This window comes from Boleophthalmus pectinirostris, unplaced genomic scaffold, assembly GCF_026225935.1.
Source record: "Boleophthalmus pectinirostris isolate CB_2022bp ecotype Guang Dong unplaced genomic scaffold, ASM2622593v1 HiC_scaffold_8, whole genome shotgun sequence".
NCBI classification, from domain to species: domain Eukaryota; kingdom Metazoa; phylum Chordata; class Actinopteri; order Gobiiformes; family Gobiidae; genus Boleophthalmus; species Boleophthalmus pectinirostris.
Window position 1 is genome coordinate 5493281 of NW_026571515.1, and position 14858 is coordinate 5508138.

General features: G+C 39.2%; 1 protein-coding gene across 1 annotated transcript in view; it reads right to left on the reverse strand.

Annotated features, from left to right (window-relative positions):
- Positions 1-14858, reverse strand: part of LOC110173262 (metabotropic glutamate receptor 6-like) — a 57818-nt gene that overhangs the window by 24155 nt on the left and 18805 nt on the right. The window contains exons 7-8 of the mRNA XM_055165644.1: positions 14778-14858; positions 975-1114 (exon numbers count right to left, since the gene is read on the reverse strand). The exon at positions 14778-14858 is cut by the window's right edge and continues 120 nt beyond it. Of these exons, the coding sequence (XP_055021619.1) occupies positions 975-1114; positions 14778-14858 (221 nt within the window). The remainder of the gene's footprint in view (positions 1-974; positions 1115-14777) is intronic.

Consider the following 14858-nt stretch of genomic DNA (forward strand, 5'->3'; position numbering starts at 1 on the left):
TGTTTTACACATGGTTTAAATCTGTTTTAGTCCTGGTTTAGTCCTTTTTCAGTCCTGGTTCAGTTCTGGTTTAGTCCTGCTTGCAACAAAACAATCTCAAGAGTCGCTTGGGAGCCGAAAGAGCCAGCTGCTTTAGTGAGCCTGAGCCAAAAGAGCCGGTTCTCCAAAAAAAAAAAAAAAAAACTGGAATAGCCATCACTAGTAGCTAGAATGTGATGCAAAAATGCCATTAGGCCAATCTACTGTCTGTAAATATGACGTAAAGAGTCAGAATAACAATAAATGTTGCCTAAATAAACCCAATTTAGAATTACTAGAGCCAAACCTAAACAATTCAAGATTTACAGTGAATTTTTACATCACAAAAATATATCGGCGATTATATCGGCTATCGGCAGCGCCAACTCCCATTATATCAGTTTCATATCGGCCACAACAAAATCCATATCGGTCAGGCTCTAAAAGAGATTTTCAATTTGACATATTGTGACAGCCTTCGATATTATTGTGAGACTTTTGACAATACGATATCACGATATATGTTATTGTTACATCCCTAATAACACATGGTCTGACTTGTCATTGTGTAAGGCCTTTAATCTTGTCTCCCTCTTCCATCCTGTTCATGTTTGTCTGTGTGGTGCTGGGCAGAGTCTTACCTGGAGCCTGAAGCCTTTTCTACACTCAACACTCACCTGCTCCAGTATAAAAGGCCTCACCACTCTTCCACTCATCTCCAGATCAATAGTCATATCTTGTGGTACACTTGGCTCTAAAAACCGGAATTTTGTGATATACCGTTACCTACCAGCTCCAGGTCCGTCTCCAGCTGCCGACTCAGCCTTTGTCTCACCTCTACCCTGCTCCTCCTGCTCATTTTTTGTAAATCTTGTGTCTACGTTCGGGGTTTTTGCCTCCAGTCATTAAGACACATTGACAAATAATAGTAGCATAATAGTTGATAATATTCTTACGTTCAGTCTGAGGTTGTTGGTCCACTGCCCGATGACCCTGTAGCCGGGGTGGGTGTGGTTCGTCATCTGAAACTGGAAAATGTCATAGCGGCCCGGGGCGTCTCCATTCTCATTGAACAGCACTCCGGTCCCTGCACTGCCTGTGGACAGAGAGAGACTTAAAGAGAAAGAAATACTCAAGTACAAGTAGCACTATCACATAAAAAAAAATACTTACTAATACGTATTGAAGTACCTGAGTAAAATGTAAAAGCACACATTTTGAGATCTTCGGTGTACTGATTTTGAGACAAATTTGTTCTGAATTCTGTTTAACAAAAAAAAAAAAAAAAAAAAAAAAGATTTTTTTTTTTTCTTATATTTGTATATTTTTGTTTGCTCAAACTTCAGATATGTTAGAAATACACCCTTCAGACTTTTCAGCAGTTCTCAAACTATAATAAAAATACTTTTACTTTTCACTCCAGTTCAAAATGTAGTGGAGTAGAAAGTACAGTCACCTGATCTCAGATTTAGTGAAGTAAAAGTAAAAAGTATCTACTTTAAAATCTTCTTAAGTAAAGTACTGATACCTAAAAATGTACATTACTTTACTACTTTTTCTTTGTCACGTTCCACCACTGAAGAGGAGGTATTACTCTTCCAGGGTGTATTAACTGCTAAACTGCTCATATCCCAGCAACAGCACCAGTGTTTTGAGTTTAAACGTGCAATATGTAACTTTTCTGGTGGGGAATTTGCCATTTATTTGTCTCTATAGGGAGTTGTTGCTTTGTGTTAAATGTTCCACAGTGTGACATAAAAAATATCTGTCCTACATGTGTTTTAAATGATACAAAATAAGTTGAAAAACATGCACTGTTACTCTGAGTGGCATCGCCTCTCCATAGATCTGACCTGTCACTAGCCTTATTGCTTACTTGTCTCCAGTGTTGGGGAGTAACAGATTACATGTACCGGAGTTACGTAATCAGAGTACAAATTATGACCTGTATTCAGTTACAGTTACTGTATCAGTGAGTGGCAAGTAGATTACAGTTACTTGGTTGAAATAAATAAACTACACAGAGGTATTTTGCTGTTTTAATATTTTAGGCTATATCCCTTTTATTTTTTTGGTAATTCCACTCATGGCCGAACATTAAACCAGGTCTAAACCCAGGTCTAAAGCAGGTCTAAAACCTGTTCTAAAACCAGGTCTAAAACCAGGTCTAAACCAGGTCTAAAACCTGTTCTAAAACCAGGTCTAAAACCAGGTCTAAACCCAGGTCTAAACCAGGTCTAAAACCTGTTCTAAAACCAGGTCTAAAGCAGGTCTAAAACCAGGTCTAAAACCAGGTCTAAACCCAGGTCTAAGCCAGGCCTAAACCAGGTCTAAAACCAGGTCTAAAACAGGTCTAAAGCAGGTCTAAAGCAGGTCTAAAACCTGTTCTAAAACCAGGTCTAAACCCAGGTCTAAGCCAGGCCTAAACCAGGTCTAAAACCAGGTCTAAAACAGGTCTAAACCAGGTCTAAAACAGGTCTAAAACCAGGTCTAAAGCAGGTCTAAAACCTGTTCTAAAACCAGGTCTAAACCCAGGTCTAAACCAGGTCTAAAACCAGGTCTAAAACCAGGTCTAAACCAGGTCTAAAACCAGGTCTAAACCAGGTCTAAACCAGGTCTAAACCAGGTCTAAAACAGGTCTAAAACAGGTCTAAAACCAGGTCTAAGCCAGGCCTAAACCAGGTCTAAAACAGGTCTAAAACCAGGTCTAAACCAGGTCTAAAACCAGGTCTAAACCCAGGTCTAAACCAGGTCTAAACCAGGTCTAAAACCAGGTCTAAAACCAAGTCTAAAACCAGGTCTAAACCAGGTCTAAAACCAGGTCTAAACCAGGTCTAAAACCAGGTCTAAGCCAGGCCTAAACCAGGTCTAAAACCTGTTCTAAAACCAGGTCTAAAGCAGGTCTAAAACCAGGTCTAAAACCAGGTCTAAACCCAGGTCTAAACCAGGCCTAAACCAGTTCTAAACCAGGTCTAAAACAGGTCTAAACCAGGTCTAAAGCAGGTCTAAAACCTGTTCTAAAACCAGGTCTAAACCCAGGTCTAAGCCAGGCCTAAACCAGGTCTAAAACCAGGTCTAAAACCAGGTCTAAACCAGGTCTAAACCAGGTCTAAACCAGGTCTAAACCAGGTCTAAACCAGGTCTAAACCAGGTCTAAAACAGGTCTAAAACCAGGTCTAAGCCAGGCCTAAACCAGGTCTAAAACAGGTCTAAAACAGGTCTAAACCAGGTCTAAACCAGGTCTAAAACCAGGTCTAAACCAGGTCTAAAACAGGTCTAAAACCAGGTCTAAACCCAGGTCTAAACCAGGTCTAAAACCAGGTCTAAAACCAGGTCTAAACCAGGTCTAAACCAGGTCTAAAACAGGTCTAAACCAGGTCTAAACCAGGTCTAAAACCAGGTCTAAACCCAGGTCTAAACCAGGTCTAAACAGGTCTAAAACCAGGTCTAAACCAGGTCTAAACCAGGTCTAAACCAGGTCTAAAACCAGGTCTAAACCAGGTCTAAAACCAGGTCTAAAACCAGGTCTAAACCAGGCCTAAACCAGGTCTAAAACAGGTCTAAAACCAGGTCTAAACCCAGGTCCAAACCAGATCTAAACCTGGTCTAAACCTGGTCTAAAACCAGGTCTAAAACCAGGTGTAAACCAGGTCTAAAGTATTCAGATTATGTTACTCACTTTAAGTAATTTAATGGATTACGTTACAAACTACATTTTGGGGTATGTAATCTGTAATCTGTAATCTGTAGGGGATTACATTTTAAAAGTCACCTTCCCAACACTGCTTGTCTCTATGACGATATATACGTTTAATGGCGTGAAAGCAATTACGTGTGGACAGTAAGTGATGTACTCGCCATCACAAAAGTTACATAGTGTTTTATTAATGCAAGATCTTTTTTTTTTTTTAGGATTTTCTGCAGCGATAAAAGTTACAGAATGTTTATTATGAATTAAAAATACAATTTCTGTAGGGACATGGGGGCCCAAAAATAAAACCCTCTTTCCTTTAATTTATATTGTAGGGGGGCCACACGAGATTTCTGGCCCTGGACCCTCAAATTTATGTCGACGGCCCTGCAAATTACTGTATTATTTTTGTAGTAAATCTGTGAATGCATCTAAAAACTTTCCTTTGAGCAAAACTGCATCACTCACACAGTTAGTTTTATCTTGGACAGGGACACACAGCAGTTTAACAGTTTAAAATAGTTAGCTTCTCCGATGCTAAAGGCAAAGACTCGAGTGTCAGGGCCAGATGTGTGCGTGAATAATTCACCACACGCACCACAGCGAACATGTAAAGTGCATTAACTTATAACGGAGAGGAACCGACTTCACAACCAATCACAATCAAACTGGAGAGGGGAAGAGAGAGAGGAGAGAAGGAGAGAGGAGAGGAAAGAAGATGGGGAAGAGAGAAAAGAGAAGAGAAGCAGATGGGGAAAAGAGAGAGAGAGGAGAGAAGAAGTAATGGGAAAGAGGAGAGGAGCGAGAGGATCTAAGCACTTTCTTCTGAGTCAAAGTGAAGACTCCCTGCAGATTTAATTTGAAGTTGTACAAATTTATTTAAAAACTGCGTTGTTGCACTGATGATATTTTAATGTATGTATGATTTATGTAGCATTTATTTAAAGCAACACAGCGTAACTTTCTGGAAGTGGCAAGGCACCTGCGTGATTACATGGAAATTGAATGTTCAAATCAGCCTCTCAAATCCAGCTTTTTCAGTTCTGATACCGATTTCGATTCTATGGCTATAAGTCAGGGGTGCTCACACTTTTTCAGCATGTGAGCTACTTACAAAATGACCAAGTCAAAATGATCTACCTAATACAAAGCCAAACAAACTGCACTGAAACACTCTGTGCCCCTTTTTTGGACCCTCACCCACAGTTTGAGAACCCCTTCTTTAAGAGAACTTCCTCTGGCACTTTACACAAAACTGTGAAAAAAGTGAAGGAAGATTTTTAAACCTGTTTTTTTAAAGTTCCAAACTGGAGTTGCATTCTTTTCTGGTTTTGCAGTGATATTTACCAGCCTCTGCACATTTACCAAACCAAACGCACATCGTGACAAACACAGATGCATTTGTGCACTTTTGTTAGACAAACTTCAGCCAAATGTGGCAGTAGGTCTGTTCTGTAGATCTGCTCTATGCTGTAGACCTGCTTTGTGCCAACACTGGAACACAAATTTAGACTGGTTTTTGCTTCACGTTTGGTCTTGCTCTTCTAATCAGCCGCACTGTGGGAGGGGCTTGTGTTCGCTGTACGCAGGAAGGAGCGAGAGCGTGAAAAGGCGAGGGGCGGCGTGCTGACGTGAGGCAGATGAACAGGTAGGATGTTTAGGAAGTTGAACCTGCCCTGTGATGCACGCTGGTACACGAGGGCACACGCTGTTGCAGACGAGCCGTGCATAGGGAGCGTGTGTGTGTTTGTGATGCGCCGTAGAGTCTCCGCGGGTTTCAAATGAGCGCACAGGCTGAACTGAGACGCCCACACACTCCTGCACCCGCTACAAGTTTATTACCAACAGCAGCGGCCGTAATGAAATACAGTATGATTGCACTTGTTGAGTGTCAGACCTCGCGTGAGAGACAAGACCGAGTCCAAACGTCATCGAGTCAGAGACGAGTACTAAGACACGGCGATCTACCCACACGACCTTAGCGATCGACTGGTAGATCGCAATCGACGTATTGGGCACCCCTGATATAAGTGATCCAAATGTGTTCTGTAATTGTTGTATATTTCTAAAGTAACCACAGAGCAGCTTTGTATAAACAGAAGTCCAAAGATTAATAGGTTTTCAGGCCAAATACAGCCGGTGGATACCTGAACCAACAGACCTTTTTCACAACGGCCAGAAGATGTAGGGTAAACGTAATTCCAAGTCAATGCTTTCCTATGGCAAAATATCTGTGGAAATGTTTCGTGTATTTTCCACCAGCATCATAAATCTGCCCCATCACCAAATTTTCATCCAACAAGGTCGACAAAGGACATGATCTGTCCATGAAGAATATATCCACAACTATCAAGGTGAGAAAGATAAAAAAGTAAAGCCAAAAAACTTTTATTTTTCATTGCGGCACTTCCGGCCATTGTGAAAAAGGTCTGTAATCTTAGCAATAGATGGATCCTTTATTCTTCTATCATTTTCACATAGACAATTAGGGTTATCAAAAGTACTGAAAATCAATCAGATACTAAATGATACTAAAACAAGTATCAAAACTAGATTTGAGCAAGTATTGATACTAAAAAAGTAGGGCTGGGCAAAAATAATTTTTTTTTTAAAAATCGCGATTAATTGCATGAGTTCGAGCGATTAATCACGATTAATCGTGATTAATCGCATGTTATACGCAAAATCAATTAATGAATTAAAAAGTAGAGTATAGCTGCACTTTTATTGGAAATGTAAATGAAAGAGCCACACATTTGTTGTGCAAACAGTATTTCTTTCACAGGGGAACCTCAGAGCCTTCAAGGTGTTTTGAAGGCTCAAGAAAAAATATTGAATGGACGTTTGTACTACTAATATATTTATTGAATATTTTTTATGCTGTGACTAATGAACTACACTACTACTACCACACTACTACATTAGTAATAATTTCTAGATCAGTGTTATAAACTTGGACTGATATTTCTTAGGAAACAAAGGGTTAATATAATGGAATGGAAATGGACTAATCACATTTTTTTCTTCCAATGGTATCTGGGTAAATCAGTGACTGAACTAAAGAAACAAGCTCAGCTCAGAGCGCAAGGCTGGTCGGGCCAGAGCCGGTGCCCGAGGCTGAACTCGCGGCCGGGCCGCGGCTCGCGGAGGCTCGGGCACGTTGCATCTCATGTGGTCAGTAAAAAGTTAAAAAAGTGTAAAGAAAAGACGTCAAACTTAAAGAAATGCTCGCGGTGGACTTTTTCAAAATAAAAGCCAGTGAGAAACAGACATTTACAATAAAATAAATAAATAAATAATAAAAACTGCATTAACGGCGTTAAAATAATTGTCGGCATTAATGACTTAATTAGTTAACGCAAAGTTAACGCGTTAACGTGCCCGGCCCTATAAAAAAGTCACATTCCTAGGAAAGATATGAGCCTTTCCTGAAGCTTTAGAAAGATCTTGAGCTGTATCAGAACAAGTATAAGAGCACATAGACTAGAATACGCACATGGACCACTGTGGAACGTACCTGGACCACTGAGGGATCACACAGATATAAGACACATGAAAAACTAAAAGAAAGTACTACTATTAAATAAGGGTGTAACAATATCCAAGTCTCAAGATATGATATGAACCTCACCGTACGATATTTATTGTGATATTGTGGGAAACCTCACGATATGGTGGGGAGGCTCACAATTAGGGATGTAACAATATCCAAATCTCTCTGTTCGATATTTTCACGGTACACATCTCACGGTACAATATTTATTGCGATATTTTGTGGAGGCCAACAAAACTGTGATATGCTACTTTTTCCTCTTAGAATGCCTTGACAAGAATTAATCCAAAGAACTAAGGCTACGTTCAGACTGCAGGACTTAACGCTCAATTTCAATTTTTTTGTGAAATCCAATGTTTTTGCGAGGTCGTTCACATTTCCAATTAAATGTGACTTGTATGTGACTCCAGTGTGAACATTAAATGGCCCGAAAGTGTCCCGCATGTGACACTGGAGACACGACGACGTCAACCGCAGCGAGCGTCTCTGTGTTTACGGAAGTTGTCCAAACATGGACGCAGCATTGAGCACCTGGAGATTTTAAAGTATCGGAGCCAGAACATGAACAACTTACTTGTTTTAAGGAGGAGATTGAGAAGGAGAAGGACGAGGTTTTTGGCCGTGGTGTTTTGTGGGCAGCGACGTCCGTTGAAAGGAACGTGTGGATGTGGAGACGGAGCCAAGAGTGGTGAGTGGTGATGTGCTTCTCTTCAGTGACACGGAGTTCATTAACAATTTTCACCTACTTCAGCGCAGAATAGTGACGTTTGTGTCTTGTTGATAACGTGTAGGTCGGATGAATGCACTTTGGCCGTTCAGACTGAAGTCACATGGTCAAAAGATCAGATATGTATCGGTTTTAGGAGCACATATCCAAGTGTCCTGGGTCACATTTGAAAAAATCAGATCTGTGTCGTTCAGACTGTCATTAAAAGATCAGATACAGGTCACATAGAAGCCAAAAAATCGGATTTGGGTCACTTCAGGCTGCAGTCTGAACGCAGCCTAAGACTTAAAAGTGCTTAGAACTAGGTCTGTCACAATAACCCCAAAAATGAATCACCGCGGTACTAAGAGGTCCACTGCGGTGGATGTTGGACCACCGAAATCACCGCATGTGCCCAACATGACCCGACCCTGAGTCCTGCACGGGTCCTTTTTTTAGAGACCTGCTCTGCGTGCTCGTGCTCGTGGCTCTCTCTCTTAAGTCCGCGGGTACCCAAGATGGTCCAGGACTCTGACCTGAGCAGTGAGAGCTGGAGAGATGCAGTGGCACTTGTTCCAAAGTCAAATGTTACTTCTACCACGCTACACACATTGTAGGTGAGTTTCATTGTTGACAAAAGCGCGCGTTGCATGCTGGGAATTATTTTGGTCGGCGGCAATAAACACTAATTCAACATGACGGATGGAGCGAGAAAGCACGTAAAGGGTATTGATCCCGGTTATTTATCCACTCTAACGGCAGAGGACAGAAGACGATTTGACCAGAAATTGGTCATAAGCATCGATGGAGCCAAATCACCCTTTTCAACCCTACAAAAGGTGGACCAAACCAAATTTCTGGTCAGAATCGCCAACTACCTGGACAAATATTCACTTCGGCGATATCCACAATGACTTGGTGGAAACTCCTGGGCCATTCACAGCAGAAAAGATGAAAACCTCCAAGAGTCTCGATGTGTTGTTGAACTTGTTGGAGTCCACGGTTTGTTAGGATCTTCTACGTTTGCTCTGCGGATGTTTGAAATCCATTTAATTCGCCATTAGTGGTTCTTTTCACTCAGAATACGAAAAAGACATTTTCCTTCTTCCGTGCTTCTATTTGTGCATCCGATAATGCAGCAGGAATTTGCTATTGTGTTTCTTGCCTCCGACCAAAATATTTCCCAGCATGCAACGCGGGCTTTTAATAACAATGACGTCAGCTGAAACTCGCCTATATCTGCACGACAACCGAGGTACATGTCAAGGTACATATGCGCAACAAACGCATCATCGGAGAGAGTTTTCAGAGCCGCTGGAAATACCGCATACAGCGCTGTTGAGCCGCTATACTGCATCGCATAAAAAATTCCCTCACCGTGAGAGCCCTACTTAGAACTGTTATTTCTCCATGTTATCTGCACTGAAATGGAGCAAAGGTCTGTGTAGTTCCCTCTGTCTTTTGTTTTTTAGCTATTGCTGCACCATAACTCTTAATTTAAGCAAAGAGACTTGTAATTCGATATATTGTGTTGTTCCATGATATTATTGTGAGAACTTTGACGATACAATATCACAATATTTTGGTTATTGCTACATCCCTACCATTTAATGTTGAAAATCACATTCTATTGTCTAGATAAAGAGGTTTTTTTCATTACCATAGCTAGGGCTGGGTACCATTCAGAAGTTGCCGATACAATACATACCTTTAAGAACATAGGCCAAGATACGATACATATGTCGATACAGTGAGTTTATGATTCGATATGATTCAGTATACTATATTTCAAATGAATTTGATACGGTTCAGTAAAAAATATTGAACAAAATCATGGATCAGATACTAAAAGTCTTTGTTAAACCTTTTCTTGTGCAAAGTTCATATGAAACACAAACATTTTAATCATCAAAACAGTGAAAATGTCAAATGTGTCACATAAACAAGTTTCCTTCCACTGAACAAGCAACAAAACTGTAGCTGTAACAAAATAATTTAGTAAAATACGCCAAAAAATACTCTAAAAATACTATACTGGTGATATATTGATACAGCAGCCCATGATATCGATACTGTATCATCACATTAAATGATATGATATACAGTGTTGGGGAGTAACAGATTACATGTACCGGAGTTATGTAATCAGAGTACAAATTATGAGTAACTGTATTCAGTTACAGTTACTGTTTCAGTGAGTGGTAATTGGATTACAGTTACTTTTTTTTTTTAAAATAAGTGGATTACCAGGTCTAAACAAGGTCTAAAACAAGGTCTAAACCAGGACTAAACCAGGCCTAAAACCAGGTCTAAACAAGGTCTAAAACCAGGACTAAACCAGGTCTAAAACCAGGTCTAAAACAGGTCTAAAACCAGAACTAAACCAGGTCTAAAACCAGGTCTAAACCAGGTCTAAAACCAGGTCTAAAACCAGGTCTAAACAAGGTCTAAAACCAGGACTAAACCAGATCTAAAACCAGGACTAAACCAGGTCTAAAACCAGGACTAAACCAGGTCTAAAACCAGGACTAAACAAGGTCTAAAACCAGGACTAAACCAGATCTAAAACCAGGACTAAACCAGGTCTAAAACCAGGACTAAACCAGGTTTAAAACCAGAACTAAACCAGGTCTAAAACCAGGACTAAACCAGAACTAAACATCTTATGTTACAATATCCTCGTCTTTGCTTCTCTACAGCAAACCAAGTAATCCAAAGTATTCAGATTACATTACTCACATTTTAAGTAATTTAATGGATTATGTTACAAACTACATTTTGGGGTATGTAATCTGTAATCTGTAGGGGAATACATTTTAAAAGTAACATTCCCAACACTGACGATATATCGATATTTCAGTATTTTTGCACACCCCTAATCATAGCACTATTGTAATTCAAATCATGTTTAAAGTGCTTGTATCGAGAACACTACAGACAGTCCTGCTGTAGTTAATCTGAGGTCAGTGCAGTGGATCTGATGAGGGCTGAGAGAGGTTAAACACTGAAATGGCGTTTTAGTGAGCTGCTGAAATATTTACGCACGATGATTCCTCTCTCTGCTCAGATTAAAAATACAGAGGTCTCTGACAGGACAAGGCGCTGTTAAAGCATCATTGAGTCATGAGGATTCAAACGTGTACGGTGCAAATGAATGTGGAAACGGATGTCGACCAATAGTGTGGCAGAAGGTTCTATACAGTGTTGGGAGTGTTACTTGTAAATGTATTCCCCTACAGTTTACAGATTACATACACCAAAATGTAGTTTGTAACGGAATCCATTAAATTACTTAAAGTGAGTAATGTAATCTGAATACTTTGGATTACTTGATTTGCTGTAGAGAAGCAAAGACGAGGAAATTGTAACGTAAGATGTTTTGTCTGCTAAAAGAAAATAAAAAGCCCAGACTTTACTGAACCAGATTAAAAATATTATTGATAGAAGAGGAGGAGACACGGTCCACACGGCATGGTTTAGTCCTGTTAAATCCTGTTTTAGACCTGGTTTTAGACCTGGTTTAGACCTGGTTTAGACCTGGTTTAGACCTGGTTTAGACCTGGTTTAGACCTGGTTTTAGACCTGGTTTAGTCCTGGTTTTAGACCTGGGTTTAGACCTGGTTTAGACCTGGTTTAGTCCTGGTTTTAGACCTGGGTTTAGACCTGGTTTTAGACCTGGTTTAGACCTGGTTTAGGCCTGGTTTAGTCCTGGTTTTAGACCTGGTTTAGACCTGGTTTTAGACCTGGGTTTAGACCTGATTTAGTCCTGGTTTTAGACCTGGTTTAGTCCTGGTTTTAGACCTAGTTTAGACCTGGTTTTAGATCTAGTTTAGATCAGATTTTAGACCTGGTTTAGACCTGGTTTAGACCTGGTTTAGACCTGGTTTTAGACCTGGTTTAGATCTGGTTTAGTCTTGGTTTTAGACCTGGTTTTAGACCTGGTTTAGTCCTGGTTTTAGATCTGGTTTAAACCTGGTTTAGTGTCTGGCAATGAGTGGAATTACCGAAAAAAAAAAAAAAAAAAAAGGGATATTGTTTTACGTCTCGTCTTAAAACCCACTTTTTTTCTCTGGCTTTGAACACCACGTGAGTTGTGTGGTCCTTTGTGTCTTTTATTTAGTTTATTTATTTTACTTATTTACAACTATTTTATGAATTTTATGGTTTTGCTTTTATTTGATGTTACTGGTTTTATTATTTTACGACCGGTATGACCACATTTTAGCAATTTACCTTTTTGTTGTCTTCAATTTATGACCTCTCTCTCTTTGGAAACTACTTTGTTTGTAAAATGTGCTATAGAAATAAAGTGGATTTGGATAAATTGACTCTTGTGAGCTATAAAACACGTTATAATGTCGTTACCTCATCAAAAACAAACCTGGAATTCAAAATGCTCTGTTCCACCTTGTGATGTTATGAAGCAGTAATTTCAAGTGAACAGCTCCATTTACCTTTTGTTTGTTCAGTAGAGATTTGTAATTCTGGGGTTGAAATGATCCAGTGGTTACAGTGAGGGTGTATGGAGTTTAAAAACACAGTGGAGCACTTCAGGTATTACCACATGACATCACGAGGTGGAACAGAGTGACTGGGAAAAGACCTCAGCCTAGTGTGTTTAAACATGTGTGAATGAAACAAAACACAACTCATTATCAGAAACTAGAGCAATATGGGCCATTTAAAGGTGCATTGTGAGACTTTTCTGTCCACCTGCTTGTCTCCATGGAAATGTTATTGCTTTGGCTGGAATGTTCCACAGTATGGTATATTTATCTACCAGTTATATCAGTTATATATGTGTGTTTTCATAGCGTGCTGGAGCCAACCGACAGGGCCATTTTCTAGATCAATATTTTAAAGGTGCATTGTGTAACTTTCTGTCCTGCTTGGATACATGGAAATGTTGTTGCTTTGCCCACAATGTCCTGCAGTATGGTAAACAAATGAAAAATTTAATGATTTTAAAGAAGACATATCGGGCCCGGTCAAGCAGAAGTAAACAGCAAGACCAAACATTCAAGTTAATGCATCTGATATAAAAATGTATTGAACAGATACATATGTACTCTAGTTTATGAAACTGTTGACCTTTTTTCCTGTACCATTTTTGGTTCTAAAGTTACATACGTTTTAAACAGACCATGTATGAAACATGGAACAAAAATTATTTCCCAAATTTCAAAGACCTGCAAATCATGTAAATAAATGGACGTATTTCATCATATCTTGTGTTATTCCATCTTTGAACTGTTGATGATTTTTCAAAAAAAATGTATTTAAAATGATAAAAATTTGCTTGGAAGGACTGACATATTTTATAGAAATAGTTTACCTTTCATTTTGAAGTAATATTAAAGTATTCGGAAGAAAAAAGTTGACAAATTATGTAAAATCATGCACCTTCTACTTGTTTGCACAATTTTCCCTCCGTTACTTTTCCCTCCGTTACCATGACCTTTCGTAATAAAAAATCTCATTACTCAAAAAGTAAGAGGTTTTTCAGCCTAATCTTGTACCATATGGTAGAAAACTATATGAAGCAAATATTCAAACCAGTTTGTTAAGGATATGTAAGTGAGAACCAAGAGTTATCACTGTTTGTATTTATTGCCCAAAAAGTGCTGCATATTTCATTCCCTCCGTTACCGACATGAGTTTTTAAAAATTTTTTGTCAACAACTTGAAAGAATATCACAGGTTTAACTTTACCCTGTTGGAGTGTAACTCTTTCCTACATTCTGATACTTTACTTATTTCAATAGTCCCTCTAGTTTCTGAATAAGAGACATTTGAATGTAAAAAATCTGCCCCTGTTTCCCTCCGTTACCACTTGACCGGATCCTATTGTGCTTGTGTCTGCTCTATAATCTACTATACTGTGTTATAATTTGGACATTTTAAATCACAATATTAATCTAAAAAGACTTAATGAAAGAAACAAATCTGTTGACTTCCATGTTAGAAAACTGTGGTGTCCAGTGGGAGCTGATGTTGGTGTAAAAGTCTTCACAACAAAGAGCTGTGTAGTTGTTGGCACCTCCGATGGTTAGCTGCTCATCACACTGGCAAGTAGTGGCTTTTTTTTTTCCATTTGTACTGATTTAAAAAATAAAATTGGAGAATTAAGTAAATACAGAGCAGAGGGCTGTGCCAGGGAAAACAGGGGTTGATTGTCAATATAGCGCCTTGAAAATTAAGAGATTAAAGATTACTCATGCACAAATCTCTCCAAATACAACTTTGAGAGGGTAAAAACATGGTTTAAATCTCTGAAAAGCTGACCTTATATAACAGATCTGCTTTAAGTTCACTCAGTACTGCTCCTAATATTTTTCAATTAAAAATGCAATCTAAAATATTATTTAAAATCATTAGAAAACCTTCCAAATAATCAAGCTCATTACATGTTATCAATTTATAAAGGTCTTAAATTATCAATCTGAAATAATTAATTATGTGTGTGTAATCTCTATGTATACTGTTCATCTGTTCGCATTTATGTATGTTTAAAATAATTGTAAGTATGGCATTAAACCTTTCTATCTTTACAGAGACCAAACCAGACCAAGTTACAGGTCAGATCTGTGGAGAGATGACCCCGCTCACAGTCAGAATGCCTGTTTTTTAAGTATTTTTGAGCTATAAAACCACCTGTAATTGAGTAAATGTAAGGTATAGCTGGTTAATGTCATACTGTGGAACATTCCAAGCAGGGCAGTGACATCTCCATAGAAACAAGCAGCTGACCTACCCCCAAACAAACAGTTACATTTCCATTTGTACCTTTAAAGTCCATTTTCACTCACCGTTGAAGTTGACAGCTCGGATGTAGCTTAGCAGAGCCCTCCCCTCCACAGGGTCCATGTTTGGGCAGACCCCCGACCCGC